General features: G+C 50.8%; 1 protein-coding gene across 13 annotated transcripts in view; it reads left to right on the top strand.

The window, feature by feature from the left end:
• The window catches only part of LOC147020464 (ryanodine receptor 2-like), a 372,265-nt gene that overhangs the window by 48,819 nt on the left and 303,096 nt on the right, over positions 1–20,350 (top strand). For all 13 annotated transcript variants that reach the window (XM_085895797.1, XM_085895798.1, XM_085895792.1 and 10 more), the window contains 5 exons: positions 3,430–3,548; positions 3,745–3,878; positions 4,062–4,303; positions 5,289–5,481; positions 5,689–5,905. In XM_085895797.1, coding sequence (XP_085751923.1) covers positions 3,430–3,548; positions 3,745–3,878; positions 4,062–4,303; positions 5,289–5,481; positions 5,689–5,905 — 905 coding nt within the window. The remainder of the gene's footprint in view (positions 1–3,429; positions 3,549–3,744; positions 3,879–4,061; positions 4,304–5,288; positions 5,482–5,688; positions 5,906–20,350) is intronic.

Genomic DNA, 20,350 nt, shown 5'->3' with positions numbered 1-20,350 from the left:
CCAATGAAAAATTGGTCCAATGGACCAACCAGCCCACTAGTAATTCTGAAGGGTTCAAAAGGGTCAGTCTAAAGGGTAATACTAAAGGGTAATTCTAAAGGGTAATTCTAAAGGGTCATTCTAAAGGGTAAGACTAAAGGGTAATTCTAAAGGGTAATTCTAAAGGGTAATACTAAAGGGTAATACTAAAGGGTAATACTAAAGGGTAATTCTAAAGGGTAATTCTAAAGGGTAATTCTAAAGGGTAATACTAAAGGGTAATACTAAAGGGTAATACTAAAGGGTAATACTAAAGGGTAATACTAAAGGGTAATTCTAAAGGGTAATTCTAAAGGGTAATTCTAAAGGGTAATTACTAAGAGTTCTAAAAGTTAATTCTCATGGGTTCTAAAGCATAATTCTAAAGGGTAAGTCAAATGGGTTCCAGAGGGTAATTCTAAAGGGTAATTCCAGTGGGTTCTAATGGATGTAAAGCATAATTCCAAAGGGTAAGTCCAATAGGTTCAAGAGGACAGTTCCAAAGGGTAATTCCAGTGGGTTCTAATGGGTATAAAGCATTGTTATAAAGAGTAAGTTGAATGGGTTCTTGAGGGTAATTCTAAAGGGTAATTCTAGTGGGTTCTAAAGGGTAATTACTAACAGTTCTAAAATGTAATTCCAGTGGGTTCTAATGGGTATAAAGCATAGCTATAAAGGGTAAGTCGAATGGGTTCGATAGGACAGTTCTGAAGGGTTCTAAAGGGTAATTACTAAGAGTTCTAAAAGGTAATTCCAGTGGGTTCTAATGGGTATAAAGCATAGTTATAAAGAGTAAGTCGAATGGGTTCTAGAGGCTAATTCTAAAGGGTAATTATAGTGGGTTCTAATGGATGTAAAGCATAATTCCAAAGGGTAAGTCGAATAGGTTCGAGAGGACAGTTTTAAAGGGTTCTAAAGGGTAACTAGAACGGGCACTCACTAGAGCGCATACCTTCGTCAACGCTACATCCCCCCCCCCCAGAAACCATTGATTGTGAGGGTATTTAATCCCATACCACATCTGCCATCTCATATGTGTTATGATGGCTTAAAAACATTAAATTTCCTGCTGTTTGACACTGATTCACATACATTGTACAATTTCTGTATGAACTCCCTGACCTTTTTGGGTGTCGGTGTCAAGTCAATCTGATGACAACTGGTCACATTATAAGATATTATTTTCTGGCATTTTAGGGCCATTTAGCACATGAGTTTCTGTTTTTCTAAATAAGTTATTTATTGTGAACAAACAAACATTCATTGTACAAAAATGACGATTTTGACCTTTTCATGACCTCGACCTTGACCTTTGTACTCTTAATTTTGTAATTGGTATTAGAGTGTGGGGAAAAGAACAGTCAACATTTTGGTGTTGGTTTCATGCAAATCGGATAAGAATTGACCGTGTTATGACTAAAACCGCACATTTTGCAATGTCGTGACCCCCCCCTGACCTTTGACTTCCAACCGCAAAAAGGGTTATGACGTCATTGTGTCATGTCACATATCACAAGATGGGGTATTGAATTCTGAACATTTTGGCATTAGTTGCATGCAAATTGGATACAAATTGACCACGCTATGGTAAAAAGACGATTTTGACCTTTTCATGACCTTGACCTTGACCTTGACCTTTGACCCGATCGCTCCCAAAATCTAATCAAATGGTCCTCGGATAATAACCAATCATGCCACCAAATTTGCTGCGATTCAGTTCAATACTTTTGGAGTTATGCGAAGAACAAACGAACAAACAAACAAACAAACACATATTCACAAATAAATACACAGTGATCAAAACATAACCTTCGCAACAAAGTTTGCGAAGGTAATTACTAAGAGTTCTAAAAGGTAATTCCAGTGGGTTATAATGGGTATAAAGCATAGTTATAAAGAGTAAGTCGAATAGGTTCTAGAGGGTAATTCTAAAGGGTAATTATAGTGGGTTCTAATGGATGTAAAGCAAAGGGTAAGTCGAATGGGTTGAGTTCTAGAAGGTAATTCTAAAGTGTTTCTAAGCTTTGCCTTTTTCACTTTAAAAATGCCAAACTCAACAGCTTCCTTGGGACATGGGTACAATTTTCTTTTCAATGAGTGTCTGGAAAAAGAGCATTATATTGGTGAGTGGGGGGGGGGGAGGGGGGAGCGCTCAAAATTGGGATTTTTTTGTTATTACCTCCACCACTGAAGGTGAAGGAGGGTTATGTTTTCACCTCTCCCTGTCTGTTTGTTTGTCTGTGTGTGTACAGGATATCTCAAAAAGTTGTGGACGGATCCGGATGAAATTTTGTGGACATTGTTCGGTGTGTGACGAGGACGAACTGATTCGATTTTGGTGAAGATCCCGATCCAAATCCGACGACTAAAAATTTTTAAGTGATTCTTCACCATTGAGAGATAGGGCCAAAAACGATATGTAGTACTGTATAACATGATATTTCAAAAATGTATTGGACCCGATATGTTCTCGTGGCTCAGGCATTACGTGGCGGAGGTATACGCTTTACCGAATACCCTTCTAGTTCATCTTGAGAACACTTGAAAGCTAAATTTCAATTATCTTTAACTTCAACAGTTGGAATGGCCTGAGATTAACTGTCTTTAGTCTCCCTCCAATTCCTTTTATTTGTTAATTTACCCTTATTACTTTCTCTCTTTCAAGTTAATTTTCTACCAACCAGTTTAAAAGGCTGATAGGATAGCCCAGAGGTAGTGTTGTCCCCTTTTAGCTGTTTCATCTGGCATCCGTTCCCAGCCCAAGATAAATCATCATCTTGATTCCTCACATTAAGTGTAACAGAGTTGTCCTTTTCAGGGGATTTTAAGCTACGTATCCTCATGTGCTGAAATACTCTGGGGGATGTTGAAGATTACACTGTACCTTTTGCAAAAGCTTTTATGTGCGAGTGCACTGGGCAAATTCCAAATGTCTGTCCTAACCTACAGGAGGCACTGCACAGCTTAATTTTTTTCGGAAGGATGCAAGCAGCACTATGTGCATATAGTTTCACTCCCAGGACAGATACACCCAGTAGCCAGCTGAACATAGTTTCACTCCCAGGATGGACACAACTAGCAGCCAGGTGTGAATAGTTTCCCTTCTCGGAATGATCCAACCAAGAGTCAAGTGCTGCACGATCCCATGAGAATGAGTCCAAGCAATCTCTCTGAGATTGATATTAATATAATTTTTCTTAAAAAGCTGCATGACCACAACACACTGCTCCTTTGGCCGCTGATCCATGGTACTGTTCTGTGGAGTCCTCCTGCTCATGTGCTTTTGACCTTTGTTACAAACTATCCAATTATGAAATGAACAGTTTTATGGGATGTTGAGCATAATTAAAGGTGTTTTGTGTGTTTTGTTTTTTTTCACTTTGTGATTGACCGAGCCAATTCCATTTTCAGGAATTCTGGAGGTCCTACACTGTGTACTTTTGGAAAGCCCCGAAGCATTAAACATCATCAAGGAGGGACACATCAAATCCATCATATACCTGCTTGACAAACACGGCCGAAACCACAAGGTCACTTGGTCTTTCCTCCCTGGAGCACACACACAATGGAGTCAAATAATTGCAATGGTGGACTTTCTTAAATTGTACTTTGAATGGAAGTTGTCTTTAAGAGATCTGAAAGCATTGTGTATCATACTTTTTGGTAAGTTGATTTGGATTGTTTGGTGTAAGATTATCTTGAACTGAACTGCATGGGGTCCGGCAGATCCTCGATGTACTGAACTCTCTGTGTGTGTGCAACGGCGTGGCAGTACGAGCCAACCAGAACCTCATTTGTGAGAATTTGCTTTCCAGCCGAGACTTGCTTTTGCAAACCCGACTCGTGAACGACGTGACCAGGTGTGTGTGGGCTTCGGGCAGCAGTTGCACCAGTAGCTGGCTCTTTTGATTTACCTATGGAGGGTAACATTAACATTGGCATCGTCATGTTTTGTTTCCTGAAAATTTCCTGAATATTTTGATCAGTTATATTCATGCCAACAATGCCTCTGTGATGTTTTTTTTAAACTCTGCCCCTCGTAGCATGCGTCCTCACATATTTGTGGGCACGTGTGAAGGCTCTTCCCAGTATCGTCGCTGGTATTATGAGCTGGTCGTAGACCATGCGGAGCCATTTGTGACTTACGAAGCAACGCACCTGCGTGTGGGCTGGGCGACCAATGAGGGTTACGCACCTTACCCGGGTGGGGGTGAGGGTTGGGGAGGGAGTGGTGTTGGAGACGACCTCTACTCATATGGCTTTGATGGGCTATACTTATGGTCTGGTACGTTGATGATGCTCACTGTTTACGAATGTAAATGTTGAGTTGCTGTTGTTTTTGTGTTGACTTAACATTGTTTTATAGTTTGTAACAATCATTGGACTAGATACAATTGCCTACTTTTATGAAAGACACTGAGGGATCTTTATAATCCACAAACAAGTGCATGTCAGGGTTGGCCCATTTTGGCATTCCCATCTGAGCGCATCACTCATTATGCTTGGATTCAAGGTTCAAATCCCATGATGTACATGTTGATTTGTCCAATGTCTACGAATGTCCACGTGGTTCATGTGAGAGTACACTGATGTCTCCTAATGTCCTTGTTCTGCGTTTCTGAGTTTCCTATGCATGCGAGTAACAAGCATGTTACACGCATGCAATACCAAGTTCAAGCTCTTCAATGAGACCTGCAAACATGATCAATGGCAAAGCCTGCCAAACAAATGAATGTCACGTTTTTCATATTTCTGCCATCTTGTTGCAGATAATCTACTATAAAAAGCAGAAAGCTGTTGATATAAAAATACCCATTTGTAAGTGATGTTATGGTAACCTTTGACCATGTTATTTGTCTCCATGATGTAAACGCAAGGCCATGTACATTATGCTTAATGATAATATGCTATTATTACCTTTTGAGATGTCAATTGCTTCAATCTCGAGACAATAACCCGGAAACATAATATGCCTCGGTGGTGGAGGCATAAGAATTCTGGGTTGTCTCAAACAAATGGAGTAAAGTTAAAGGGTTGGGGAGGGGGGTCGGGATTCAGCATTAAAATTTGACATTTCAAAAGATTGGGGAAGTTGAGGGTGGAAATGAACATGATATTTGCATGACCTTTACCTGATACAATGTGTCTATTATTAAGTTATGGAGGTTATGCGATTACAAAACCCGCTTAAGTTTATCCCTTACCGAGTACTTGTTGTGACAAAAATCAAACTGTTACCAACTTTTACGTTATTGTTGTTGCTCTACCAGGACGTGTGGCACGATTTGTAGCCTGGCCTGGACAGCACACATTGACGGCGGAGGACGTTGTGAGTTGCTGTCTGGATCTAAACATTCCATCCATTTCCTTTCGCATAAATGGGCAGCCTGTGCAAGGCATGTTCGAGAACTTCAACACCGATGGTCTCTTCTTTCCAGTTGTTAGCTTCTCTGCTGGCATTAAGTGAGTTGCCAAGCTCTCGTACAACATGGCAAGCATGATGTAGACTTTGTAACTTACATTTCACTTGATTAGACTCTGAAAGGAACCAGAAGAGCGAAAAGTGCATACCACTCACATAATGTCAAACGTGTTATCCTTCCTGTTTGAAGGTGTGAAGAAATGTTGTACACTCGCTTATTTGTCTTCAATAACCTTGGCCGACCTTAGGGTGCGCTTTCTTCTTGGTGGGCGGCACGGAGAGTTTCGTTTCCTTCCTCCTCCTGGCTACGCACCATGTTACGAGGCCTTGCTACCCAAGGAACGCATGCGGATTGAACCCATCAAGGAATACAAGTTGGACCACGAAGGAGTGAGGGATCTCCTAGGGCCGACGTACTCCCTTCGTCAGGATGCGTTCACCCCTATCCCTGTGGACACCACACAGGTAATGAACACCAGGTTAATGGTGCTTGATGATGTCACCGTGTTTAGTTCAACATAAATTGCCCAAGTCTTAAGAAGGTTGTGCAAACTGGCTGATGGTATACTCTTTAAGGTAATTTATTAAATACATTTGTGATGAGTTGTCCATGTGTTGCACAGAGTAATGTGACTATGTATAATAGTTCAAGGTACAATATGAAATTCAGATGTCACTGTTTTCACTTATCCATGAGGTAGACTAAAGAGACACGATCATACCAGTATACATTCATATACAATGATTATAATTAACTGAATTGGTATAAATAAAGTAGGGTCATGGAAAGGGAGGGGTGGGGATGAGGGGGAATGATGATATTTTCCGTGAGTTGCAAGAACCAGTGATAGAACCAACAAGCCGGTAGGCGACATGGATGGTCGCTATATAATTGCATACTAGTCGTACAGTTTTTGACGGATTGGGCTGAAATTTTTTGACAAAGGGTGATTATAGTGCACGTAAAAAGCACGGAAGCAGATTTTTGATTTTCGAGAAAAATTTTTTCTTCGGATTTTTGCAAACATTTCAAAGTCCTGTTGCTAGGCAACGGTGGCATCCACAGCAACGGTGCTCAAAAGCATACAACTAGATCCTGGTATGAACCTACCAGTCAAGTTTCATCAAAATCGGTTGACTCCTCTGGCCTCCAGAGCTGTCCATTACATACAGACGGACGGAAAACCTGAGAATAACGGTAGTCTAGCGACCACCCAACCAATCAAAGAAGGTATTAACATTGCTTTTGATTTGAGGAACATCATGAATGTCGATGGAAGATGATGACTTTTACCAGATAAAGGAATTTTACGAGGTCCGTCGAAAAAGTAACGGGACTGAGCCAGTGAGCCTGCTGTGTGCTCCACTTACACAACTTGAATGAACGGGTTGCGTCACTTTCGCAACATTCCAGCAATATATATTGTTGCGGATTCGCGCCCGCCGGCGTGCGGACGGCCACGTAACTCGAATCGCGGCACGTCGCCCACCGGACGGACAATCCAGTCGTGACCCTCTCGGACTAACGCCGGGAACCAGTCACGGGTGGACCTTTCGGTCTCACCGCGATCGTGCCAATCGGCCCCCGCGTGGGATAGGGTTGCTCGCCAAATTCGACCTACCTAAGTACCCACACGGAGGGTAGACCGGGCGATCGCACCTCGCCGCAGGTCGACTTCGGACACGGGCCACTTAAGCGACCCGTTCCGTACTATCAGGATAACCGAGCGGTGTTATTCGTCGGCCTCGACGGTTCGATTAATTATCGGGCGTCTTAGCCCACGACCAACCCTTTACGTGAAGCAAGATGGGGATTCAATGAAAGAAATGACGAAGCGAAGCGGGAAAACAGTTCAACAATAAGCACATTTATTTCGCGATGAACGGAAAGCACACATATACAATTCCACCAAAAGCAAAAGAAAAGAGAACCACCCTCCAGGATGAGGGGGGTAGGCGGGCCTGGGGCCGAGACCGTGTCGGGCCTACCCGTCTGATGATGAGACGCGAAGTGGCGGTGGTGCCTCAACTCCGCGGGCCTCGCGGACAGTGTCTGGTAGGGGGTGGGAAGGGGGCCCCCTTTTGTCGCACTATCTCAGCGCGGGGGGAAACAGGAGGGGGTTGCTGATGCTTGGGGAAAGGAGGAGTTCACAAAATCTCGGGTCCCGCGACGAGCGTCTCCACCACGACCTCGGTCGCACCGCCGGCCTCTCCCTCCGCAGTTCCCCGAATCCGACGCGAGCACCCCCTCAACCGCCTTCGCCTCTCCACAGCTTCGTCCGATCGCCCTCTCCGTCTCCTCTCTTGACTCGTCCCAACTCTTCACTGGCTCCGCGAACTCCCAACTGCGAATTGCCCTCTACTGACGAACGCAGTCGTTTTTATAAGCCCCGTGGCTTCGCTCTTTCATCTTTGACCCTCTGCCTCCGACCCTTCACCTCTCTTGCTGGCTCCCCATTGGCCCGAGGAAAAGTGGGCGTGAATGCTTTTTGATCCATGAATTTGCATATAGCGACCGCCCTCCAACGCCCTGAAGGCGGGGCCAAATCGCCCCTCGCTCACCGATTGGACGGAACAAAAGTGGGCGTGAGTCGTTTTTGATCCGTTTTTCTGCGGAAAGTCCGTGATGTTTTTGAACACGCTGCTCGGTGCGCGCCCCGCACGAGTCCAGCATCGGTGCCCACGAGTGGCGCGAGATGGTGGCGATGCGATGGTGGCGAGTTGTGACGGTAAAGGTCGTGGCGGTTGTGGTTGGTGGTTGTTATTGTGAAGCGGCGTTGTGGTTGGTGGTTGTTATTGTGAAGCGGCGTTGTGGTTGGTGGTTGTTGTTGTGATGGCTGTTGAGACGTGGTTGGTGGTGGTAATAATGGCGGCTGGTCCAAAATAAAGATAGTAAAAGAAAAACGGCTATCCTGAAGAGTCGCAGCCCTCATGAATGACATTTATTCCCTCTAGACAACGGGTTTGGGCCTAACTACACATATACTTACCGAGATATCTCACCTAAGGGACCTGAATGGTGGTTTGCGAATTTGGTCAACCACAACACTACCCCCTCCCCTTTTTACAGACTCGTCCCGAGTCGTCAAATTTTCGTGTGCCATCATGTGTAGTTTTCCCCTAGGACATTTTACCTACGGATCCCTGAGTGCGACATTCATGGTATTCGTGTCCCCAAAATAAATAACCTAAGGGCTGAGTAACTACCTAAACAAACTCACTCACACGGACGACTTAAATAAAATTGCCGGCGCTAAGACAAACATGCCGGGGGCGCACTCATATGTACAGTACATCTTAACCTTAACTTACAAATTTTACACTAAACCATGGCCCAGGATCAATGAACTCTGCAAAAAGAAAGCAGTTAGCAGGGAGCCAGGCTGCCCGCATGCAGTCTCTGGCTCAAATAATGCAGGTGACAGGGAACGTGGCCGGCTGCTCACACGCAGTTCAAGGCCTTCCCTTTTGAACTGAACGCAGTGAACCACAACGGTGCATGGGCTGCACAAACGTAGTCTCCGTGCCAGCTCAAGTGGCACACGCAATGAACACAACGAATGGATGGATGAATGGTTTGAACTGAACGCAGTGAACCACAACGGTGCATGGGCTGCACAAATGCAGTCTCCGTGCCAGCTCAAGTGGCACACGCAATGAACACAACGAATGGATGGATGAACACAAACACGGTGCATGGGCCGCCACTGCAGGCCCGTGTGGTAGCTGCCAACAGGGCAGTTCTTGCAGCTTGCAAACTGTTGCTTTTACGATCCTGGCGCACATGGCAATGAACAGGGGGGGCAAAGCAAAAATTGAACGGGGCTGGTGAACCTGGGCAGTGGGCATGGCATGGCAAAGGCAGCAGGCAAACACAGCCCGCAGAAGAAGGCCGCTGCAGGCAAACACAGCCCGCAGAACCAGGCCGTTGCAGGCAAACACAGCCGGCAGATGAACTGGCCGGCACAGGCCTTGAAGTACCACAGCTGCAGATGATCCGGCCGGCACAGGCCTTGCAGCACAACAACAGCTGCCGATGAAGTGGGCCGGCACAGGCCTTGAAGAAAACAGCCAGCTGGCAGATGAAGTGGGCCGGCACAGGCCTTGCAGCAACACAGCTAGCAGATGAAGCTGGCCAGCCTTCGCCGTTCAGTGGAGGTTGGTGGAGGGAGTGCGGTGGTGCTGGCCACTCAGAAGGCGGGCTCGGACCTACCTACCTGTCTCCCTCCCACCTATCGCCTTTGCCTGTCACGGTCTATACCCACTCCCTTAATTTGTCAAACCCCAATTTAGCCCCAACTTATTTTTTTATTTTTACTTCCCCACTATAAATCGTCCCCTAACCCCCTTTATCGTCCTTGTTCGGCTAACCTATTCTGTCACCTAGCCTACTCCCAACCCCTACGTTCCCTTCTCGGAGGGGAATAAGGGAGAGCTAACGTCCTGTGTCGAGGCCCAACTCAAGCCTCAGAATGGCCTCCCCAGAGTTCAGCGATCTAACCCAAAGTGGGTCCAGCGGCCCACAATGAGAGCGAGGGGATGGATGGTGCGGAGGGGTACACTTCCTAATCTACCCTATCCATTTAACCATTAAACTACCCCGGGGCTTTCAACAAGCGCCTCTCGCTTAAACTATTGGTTCTAACAACCCAGATTCCCGTCGCCTGTGTTGGTGTCCTCACAATTTCGGGCCTCGCCCCCCAATTTTCTCTCCGTGCCCTCACACGGTCTCATGGCTGGGACACGTGGCTCCCTTTGGCAGGCACGACCCTCTGCCGAATCTCCCGCTATGGCACCCCCGGGCACTACACTGCCTCCGAGCCTACCAGCTCCCTAACACCGGGGAGTGCCCCCCATGGCACCTCCCCTGAAACGCACACGTGGCAGGCTGGCTTCCCAGGCCCCTTTCCGAGGGTCACCCATGCCCACAACACTGCCCACGCGGCTAATGGCGCCCCGGGCCCCCGCACCAAGCAGGCGCACCCGTGCCCACTACGCTATCCCGGCCCCCCATGGGCCCTTGGCCTACCACGGCCGACTAGCCTGGTGCCCGGGGTACCCACTCAGCGATACTCACCTTTCGCAGCCACGCTCCCAAGCCCGTCAACAGGGCTCCTGCACCCCTCCAAACGGGTTTCGAGCCTACATTCACACCAACAGCAAAACGACCTCCATTTTTCAATTTAACTAACCCCCTAACTCACTCTACACTGACCCCGGGGTCCCTTGGGCGGGAGTCACTCCTCCCCCCAATCACTCATCGCACCATGCATTCCCCATTCGCTCCACTCACACAGACCCGCTGGCCTCACTCACTCACCAAGCACATGCTTCCACTTCACTCACCAACTCTTCAACACACTCACCGCTGAACTCTGCCATCCTTCTAACTACATCCCCTAACTAACTCGTGCTCCCACGTCGTCCCTTACACTATAGCACGTTCCATTTAACCTACGTAGCTAAACTACGTCCCCGCTACACATTCACAAGTCTGTCACTGTCTCCAAATAAATCATTTTATTTCCCAACCTAAAGCTCATCTAAATCCCTCCAACTAATCCATTCCACGAACTCCATGAGGACTTACCCCTGCCCCATGAAGTCGGTCTAACTAAGCTAACCCTTCCCCCTAACTAGTTTCCATCCTGTGCCCAAGTAAGGGGGTCTTCCACCCCTTGCCCAGGAATCCTGTGCACCCGAAAGTGAGGCTTGCTTTTTTTTTTTTTTTCATGCGCAGCACCAGCGCGGCAACTCGCGCACTTTGCACCTGCCCGTGACGTCATGCAGCTGCACGTGTTCCTCGTCCCTCCTTGGACGGTACTATCCGGCAGGGATACCCCTCCTGCCGGATTCCAACCCCACGTGCAGCCATGGCGTCACCGTGCGCATAAAAAAAAACACAAGCCCCACGTCTCGAGGGGTTCCCCACGCGAACACATGTGCTTTGCCCGTTGGAGCTTAACACACACGATCGCGTGGAGAACCCGTCCGGTCCAAATCCATAATCCTGCCTAAACTTTGTCCGTCCGCGGGATCGGCAAATCCACCGCTGGCGTTTCCGGACCGGACCGGGACTTCACTCTCGCAAGCGAGCACGTGGCGGCCTCGTGCGTTGCACAGCACGGACCGCGTGCTCACTGCTGGGTGAACCCGGCACGGTCCCCGAAACAACTACAGCCGCTACCCGGCTTTCTTTCCTCTGTCGTCGTCGTCGCCATTCGACCCACGCACACTTGCGTGTTACGACGCTCACAGTCCATTCCATCACATTCACCCCGGGAGACGCGGCTGCGTGCTCCCGCATGCCAACCGACATCTCCCTCACATACCGCTCTCTCACACACACAGTCTCCCTTGCACTCGGCCGTTCACTCACGCGTGCCTCACTACTCACACAAACCATACTACTCACACACGCGGGGGCACTCATCCGCGGTGCCTCATCCACACACCGTCCCTCACTCACCCGCGGTGCCTCATCCACACTGGCCGTTTCATCCACACACACGGCCTCACTCACACACGGCGTGCTGGGAAGGACGTACTCTGGCACCATCGCCACCACACCACTCACACACGGGGTCGCTTCCACACACGGGGACGCACTTGTGCTGTGTCACGTGATTGGGTTTTCGTATATCATGCCTCGCCCGCTAGGGGTGGCAGAACTGTGCTTCCGGCTGCGCAATAAAGCAGAGTAGATGGTGGCCCGCGTGCTTCTTGCGTCCCACCGCACCTAGTACACACTAGTTGGCTGACGAAGATGGGATCATACGGACTTATGCCCGTTTTCGACGGGGACGACTTCGAATCGTTTTCAGAGCAATTGGATTGCTATTTCCACGCGAACGATGTGGTCGACGAGGGCAAGCAGAAGTCAATCTTGCTCGCTTCGCTTTCGCCGGAGCATTATCGGCTGCTGGGGGACTTAGTGGCACCGGACAGGCCCCGGGATGACAGGCTGGCGTTTCGGGACATCGTGGAGAAAATGAAAGCACACATGGCGGTTGAGCAGACTCGCGGGGATGTTCGAGCCATCACCGGCCACGCGGGGTCGCGAGTACCCCGGGACGCGCGCACGGCCTTCGATGCGGGTCGGACGTCGCCGCGCGGCCACGCGTGCAGCAGGGTGACACCGCGGACATGCTTGGGATGTGGAGGTCGGCACCTGCGCCGTGCATGCCCGTATAAAGGCAACGTGTGTTTGAAATGTCGCAAGGTGGGTCATTTGGCGCGTGTGTGCCGTGGGGCTTCGGCCACCGTTGAAGTCGTGGACGGCGATGTGCGACGCGACTCGGGGCGGAACCAGCGGCCGGTGTTGAGCCTGGGTTCAGTTGGCCCGGTGACGGCGCGCCCGATGACGGTGGAAGTCGAAGTGAACAAAACGCCGATCACGTTTCAGGTTGATACGGGAGCAGCGGTGTCGCTCATTGACGAACAGACCGCGCGTAGACTCAACGGCTTGAAGCTTATCAGGTCGAACCTCGCGCTGTTCACGTACACCCGCGAGAGGATAACGCCAGTCGGGATGGCAGACGTGTCTGTGCGATACCAAGGCCAGGTCGCCACGCTTCGGGTGTACGTCGTACGGGGGAGGGGGCCGTCTCTCCTCGGCCGAGATTGGATGACCCGCATCAGGCTAGACTGGGCCGCAGTTAACCTTGTGCAACCCGTGCCGAGCCAGTGGGAGGATCAGTTGGAGGAGATTCTTCAAAGACATCAAGGGTTGTTTAGAGGCGACCTTGGGAAACTCAAGGGCATGGAGGCGAAACTCTCCTTGAAGGAGGGGGTGGTTCCTCGGTTTTGTAAACCGCGTCCGGTGCCGTATGCCCTGCGGGACAAGGTCAAGGGTGAACTGGATAGGCTGGAGGCCTGTGGAGTGATCGAACGGGTGTCGTGCTCGGACTGGGCCACCCCGGTTGTCACGGTGCTGAAACGGAATGGAGACGTCCGATTGTGCGGGGACTTCAAATCCACGGTTAACCCGGGGCTCAGCGTGGAGCAATATCCACTGCCGTCAATCGATGAGATATATGCGCGATTGGCGGGGAGTCAATACTTCACGAAGCTAGACCTGCGTGATGCATATTTTCACCTGCCGATGGATCCCGGGAGTAGCGAGCTTTTAACAATCAACACGTGTCAAGGGCTCTATCGATATACCCGACTCTGTTTTGGGATTGCTTCGGCCCCAGCCTTGTGGCAGAAAGCTATGGATCAGGTTTGCATTGACCTGCCCGCTCAGACCTACCTGGACGATGTGCTCATTGCGGGGAAAACGGCGGATGAGCATCTTGCGAACATTGCCCGAGTGCTAACAAAGCTAGAAGCGTGCGGCTTGCGCTTAAACAGGGACAAGTGCGCGTTCTTCAAGCAGCGCTTAGAATACCTCGGGCACGTCATCACGCCGGAGGGGCTGTTGAAAGGTCCTCGGAAGGTGGAGGCGATTCAGCACATGCCACCACCTCGCGACAAGACGCAGCTACGCGCGTTCATTGGCATGGCCCAGTATTACCAAAGGTTCGTGCGCGGGCTCAGCTCACAACTTGCGCCGTTGACGCGGTTGCTCAAGAAGGACGAGCGCTGGGTTTGGGGGCCTGCACACCAGGTGTCGTTCGACCGCGTCAAGCGGCTGCTCACAGAGGATACGGTCCTCGTGCACTACGAGCCTGCACGTCCGCTCCTATTGGCATGCGACAGCTCTGCATATGGCATCGGGGCAGTGCTCTCCCACAGGATGGACGATGGTTCCGAGCGGCCTGTTTGTTTTGCATCCCGGACCCTGTCCACAGCAGAGCGCGGATATGCCCAGATCGAACGGGAGGCTCTCAGCATCGTCTGGGGTGTGCGGAGGTTTCATCAATATCTGCTGGGACGGCATTTCATTTTACAGACGGATCACAAACCACTTCAATTCATCCTGAGACCCGAACGCGGAGTGCCAGTGGTAGCAGCCGCGCGAATACAGCGGTGGTGTCTGTTTCTGGGTGCTTACGATTATGATATTCAGTTCCGAAGCACCGAGAAGCATGCTAACTGCGACGGGCTCTCACGCTTGCCGTGTGCGGAGGGTCCACCTGCGTCTGAGCTGGGCGACCGGGTCGACGTGTTTGCGCTGAACCAGGTCCAGAGCGGGCCGGTCACGGCCAGACAGGTCGCGGTGGAGTCGGCTCGTGATCCGGTGCTTGCCCGTGTCGTCCAGGCGATTTCTACGGGGAATTGGAGCGATCTACCTTCGACACCGGCATTTCAACCTTTCACGTCACGCGCAGCGGAGCTGTCGTTGGTCCAACGGTGCATAATGTGGGGAATGAGGACCGTGATTCCATCGAGGTTCAGGCAGCGGTGTTTGGAAGAACTGCATGCCAGTCACCTGGGCATCGTGAAGACCAAGAGTCTTGCTCGTAGCCTGTTGTGGTGGCCGGGGTTGGACAAAGACATTGAGCAATTGGTTAAGCGTTGCACCACGTGCCAGACAGATGCTGATAACCCGCGTCGAGCTTCGGGGCTCTGGCCTGTGCCAGACCGAGCTTGGCAAAGGGTCCATGTAGATTTTGCGGGGCCGGTTAATGGCAAGATGTTTTTGATTGTGATTGATGCATTCTCTAAATGGCCGGAGGTGGTAGTAATGCAGCATACTTCAGCAAGCATTACAGTAGAGAAGCTGCGGACGATCTTTGCTAATAAAGGGTTGCCGGAGATCCTGGTCTCTGATAATGGTCCGCAGTTCATCGCGGGTGTATTTGATGAGTTTATGCGCCAGAATGGTATTCGACATCTAAGGTCCGCACCTTATCATCCTGAGACGAATGGCCAAGCTGAGTCGTTTGTCAAGATGTTGAAGCGGGCTTTGCGCAGGGGGGGTGTTGCACCTGTGCAGACGGTGGTCGATGTTTTTTTGCTCCATTACAGGAACGCAGTTCATCCTGTCACGGGTGACTCACCTGCTATTCGTCTCTATGGACGGGCTTTGCGGTCCAGGCTAGATTTGCTGCGACCTGGAGGGTCGGTGAGTGGGGCTATGTCGCGTCCGACGCGGCTGCGCAGCTTCGAGGTGGGGCAGCGGGTGATGGTACGCGATTATTTCCACGGTTCCAAATGGGTGCCGGCGGTGGTCTCTGGGGTGCTGGGGCCGGCGAATTGCATGGTGCGGACTGATGGTGGGGGTGTGTGGAAGCGGCACGTGGACCAGATGCATGATCGCTGTTCAGCGTCACCCCCCCACACCTCCCCGAGCCGAACGTTGCGGGGCCCCCACCGGTAGTCTCGCCGGCACCTGACGTTGTATCGCCGGGACTGGCTGGGCCAGCGCCGAGGGGGTCTTCGCCTGATGCCGTCCTACCCGGGGACGTCGAGCAGGCTGGGCAGTCGGGGGTAGCTGGTGTTGCGGAAAGTGCGAGTCCGGCGAGGATGTCACCTCGACCGAGCCGGGAGGCGTATGAGCCTGGGCTGTCTGGTGGCGCTGCCCGTCCGAGGCGGGTCAGGATGCGGCCGCGGTACTTGGAGGATTATGAGTGTTGATGGGTTTCTGATGGTCATGTTGTGATTATCCGTTCGTTATGTGACGGGTCATTTTACGAGGGGAGGAGTGTGCTGTGTCACGTGATTGGGTTTTCGTATATCATGCCTCGCCCGCTAGGGGTGGCAGAACTGTGCTTCCGGCTGCGCAATAAAGCAGAGTAGATGGTGGCCCGCGTGCTTCTTGCGTCCCACCGCACCTAGTACACACTAGCACTCACACCTTGCACCACACACACAGGGACAACCACACTGGGGATTCGTGTCCCCACAAGGGTCTCCGGGGCCTCTATGCCCCCCAAGCTCTCCGTGCACCTGTCCACAGCACCCGTCCCCTCAACCTCGCAAAGCACGACCGAACTCACCTGGTCGTGACTCGCCTCAAGGGGGCATACTCCCTCCCCTCGTTCCTGGAGGAGGCTATCCCGCTGCTCGCACCGGGTCCCTGCACGGTCCGCCAGCTCACCCCCATTGTCCTCCACTACCTCCGTGTGTGTGTGTGCGTCACTTACCTTGTCATTATCATGCAGTCTCTCCTCTATTTTTTTTGTCTCCCGTGTCTCTATACATTTATAAGTTTCTGTTGTCCCCTCCTGTCTATTAGTCTCCGCTTCTTTCTGGCGTCTTTCCCTTATCTTTATGTCGGTCAACCTTGCTTTCTCTTTAAGTCGCTCCCGTCCTTCCCTGTTTTTCACTCCTTGCTCTTTCACGATCTCCGCGTACCTCATCCTTGCTTTCCGTATTAATTGTTCTTTTCTCTCCCTCCCAATTACTTTCACCTCGTCTCTTGTCTCCCCAATTACTTTTTCCTTACCCGCCTCCACCACGGGCCCGACAGCCGTTGCACCCCCTTCCAGCTCGTTCGTTCCTCCACTTGGAGTCGCCATTTTAAGCTCCCTGCTAACGGCCTTCATGCCCGCCTGCAGGCATCGGCCCATGTTCTGCGTCTCACCCCGGAGCTTTTTAGTTTCTTCCTTCATGTGCTTGTTCATGCCTTTCATTTCGTTTATAATTTCATTTGTGTATGTATCCATCTTTTCGTTCATTTGCTTGATCATGTTCGCTGTATTCGCATCCATCCTTGCTGTCATTTCCGCTATCATGGCGCATAGCTGGGCCATGTCGGGTGCGCTTGAGTGAGCCGTTTCGGCAGGGGTTGGGGGGTTTTGGTGGAGAGGGGGAGGGGGGGTGTCATACACCGCGGCCGCTGCCGCACCTATTTCGGGCTCTGGGTTCAGTTGGGCGAGTTCGTTTTCCTGTACAATTAACATTTCCTGCACGGGGATTTCATCCTGAGCCATGGATTCTACACATTCTACATCCATTTCTAATACCCCCCGGCTCCCGCTCGCCTTGAGACGCCATCTTGCTTCTCTTAAAGGGTTAATTTAGCTCGCTCGTAATTTGGAGGGAATCGGGGGTCGCTCCTCTCACCCCTGGACCGATTCCCATGAATTTAGCCGGAGACAGGAGAGCCCGTTTTCCCGTTCTCCGTTACCAGTGCTGCGAGGAGGGCGATGAGTTTATATCGCACGACCTGACACCAGTGTTGCGGATTCGCGCCCGCCGGCGTGCGGACGGCCACGTAACTCGAATCGCGGCACGTCGCCCACCGGACGGACAATCCAGTCGTGACCCTCTCGGACTAACGCCGGGAACCAGTCACGGGTGGACCTTTCGGTCTCACCGCGATCGTGCCAATCGGCCCCCGCGTGCGATAGGGTTGCTCGCCAAATTCGACCTACTTAAGTGGCCCGTGTCCGAAGTCAACCTGCGGCGAGCTGCGATCGCCCGGTCTACCCTCCGTGTGGGTACTTAGGTAGGTCGAATTTGGCGAGCAACCCTATCCCACACGGGGGCCGATTGGCACGATCGCGGTGAGACCGAAAGGTCCACCCGTGACTGGTTCCCGGCGTTAGTCCGAGAGGGTCACGACTGGATTGTCCGTCCGGTGGGCGACGTGCATCGATTCGAGTTACGTGGCCGTCCGCACGCCGGCGGGCACGAATCCGCAACAATATGATTGGTGATGGTTGACTGCGCTCATTGTGTGATTTTTTTTTTACAAGTCGTGCTTTACATGTTGTCTAGTCCGAGTCGTCGCGCTATGAGTCGTGGGCAGAGAGCCATACCAATCTTAAGTTTCTTGCCAAACTTGGCAAAACACTTTTCGAATCTTTCGCAATGCTGCAGCAAGTCCACGAGGAAGAAACGATGTCACATACACGTGCATTTGAATGGCATAAGAGGTTCAAAGAGGGACGAGAGGAGGTTGAAGACGATCCACGGTCTGGAAGACCTTCAACGAGCAGAATGGTGGACAGCATCGAGCATGTGATGCAGATGGTGCGCGCAGATTGTCGACTCACAGTGCGGATGATTGTTGAGGAACTTTCCATCAACAAGGACACTGTCTGGAGCATCATCACTGAAAATCTCGAAATGCACAAGGTGTGTGCAAAGATGGTCCCCAAGCTGTTGTCCAAGGACCAGAAATAGCAAAGAGTCACTGTCTGTCAAGATATTTTCAAGTACCTCGAGGACGATCCAGACCTGCTCGGGAGAGTCATCACTGGCGATGAATCGTGGATATTCGAATACGATCCCGAGACCAAACGACAGAGTCGACAGTGAAAAAGTCCCGCATCACCAAGACCAAATAAAGCAAGGATGTCGAAGTCGAAGGTCAAGGTGATGCTCATCGCGTTTTATGACATCAAGGGCATCGTCCACTTCGAGTTTCTACCACAGGGTCAAACAGTGAATCAATACGTGTACAAGGAGATCCTCCGGCGCCTCATGAGATCAGTCTGGGACAAGAGGAGGGATCTGTGGGAGAACAACGCCTGGGTGCTCCACCATGACAACGCCGCTGCTCACAGTGTCCTGAGCATCCGACAGTTTCTGGCGGAGAGGAACGTGCCAACTCTGGAGCAACCTCCGTATTCGCCAGACTTGGCCCCTTGTGATTTTTTTCCTATTCCCCAAGCTCAAGGGGGTGATCAAGGGGACCCGATTTCCTGATGTGGAGGCCATCAAAAGGGCCGTGACGACGGAGCTCCAGAGGATTCCAGAAGAAGCCTTCTGGGGGTGCATCGAAGCGTGGAAGAAGAAGATGGACAAGTGTGTGAGACTGGAGGGAAACTATTTTGAAGGGGACAAGCTGTGATTTCAATATATTTTTTGGAATAAAATCTCTGTGAAGTCAGTCCTGTTACTTTTTTGACGGACCTCGTATCTGGTTTTCATCAATGATCTCTCCGACCCTGGAAAATCCTCATTATCTCTTTGTTGATGACTCCACCCTCTGCCGTACCATCTGTAATCCCTCACACTGGCAAGCAGCAGCTTCTTCGCTCACTGCAGATCTGGGTAAAATCACAAACTGGTCCAACACGTGGAACATGTCTTTCAATCCGGACAAATCTCACACTCTCACTATGTCTCTCCGAAAGAAAGGACCGTTTGGAAACCCCCCCCCATCCACTTTCTCAACAATCTGCTGGAAGAAGTCCTTTTTTTTCAAGATTCTGGGTCTTCTCACTATCTGCCATGATCTTTCCTGGGAAAGCCACATTTCCAACCTGGCCTCCAAAGCCAGTCACCGACTGGGAATCCTCAGTTGTGCAAAGTCCTTCCTCGGCCCTCTTGAGCTCCTGACCAAATACAAAGCTTTCATCCGCAGCCTAATGGAGTACTGCTCTTCCCTCTGGGCTGGTGCTCCTGCCACTCACCTTTCTCGGCTTCACGCTGTGGAAACCAGGGCATTTCGGATCATTGGCATCTCCCGCGATGAGGCTGAGTCTTTGGGCCTCTCACCGCAGGCAGGTTGGTGGTCTTTATGTCATCTACCGTCTCCTCTCTGGTCTTTCCTCCCCTGCTGTGTCTGCGATTTGTCCCCACCATATTTCTGCAGGGTGCTGAAGGTCCGCCAACAACCCCCTTCTGGTAAAACTACCAAAATCACGAATCACTGCTCACCTTCACTCTTTCATTCCTCTTTTACACCGCCTTTGGAATAAACTCCCTCCCTTCTTTCAATCCCATTCTTTCCTCCAGGCCTTCAAAATAGCTGTTCCCCACCACCTCTTATCATCCCCCATCCAAATCCTCAATATTTTCTACCCCCGTTAATCCACCCCAAACCCACCTCCTTCAAATTCCCTGCTTTCCTTCCTGAAAGTCCCTGTAATGTCCATCTTGTATACCCCGTGTTCTCCGCCCCATCCCTCTCTCTTCTACAGATCTAATGTTGCTGTTCCCCACTGTTTTGTCCTTCCCTCTCCCACCCCTCTTGTCTCACGCCCCCCTTGCTGTGCGTTGTGTGTACGCTCTCATATGAGCCTCGACAAGGTATGCAAATTTATTTTTTAGCAAAATGTTTCACAT

The sequence above is a fragment of the Eptatretus burgeri genome, chromosome 9 (genome assembly GCF_056783735.1).
Source record: "Eptatretus burgeri isolate ZD-2024b chromosome 9, Ebu_testis_v1, whole genome shotgun sequence".
Classification (NCBI taxonomy): domain Eukaryota; kingdom Metazoa; phylum Chordata; class Myxini; order Myxiniformes; family Myxinidae; genus Eptatretus; species Eptatretus burgeri.
Note: the sequence above shows the minus strand (reverse complement) of the source record. Positions and strands in the feature narration are given on the sequence as shown.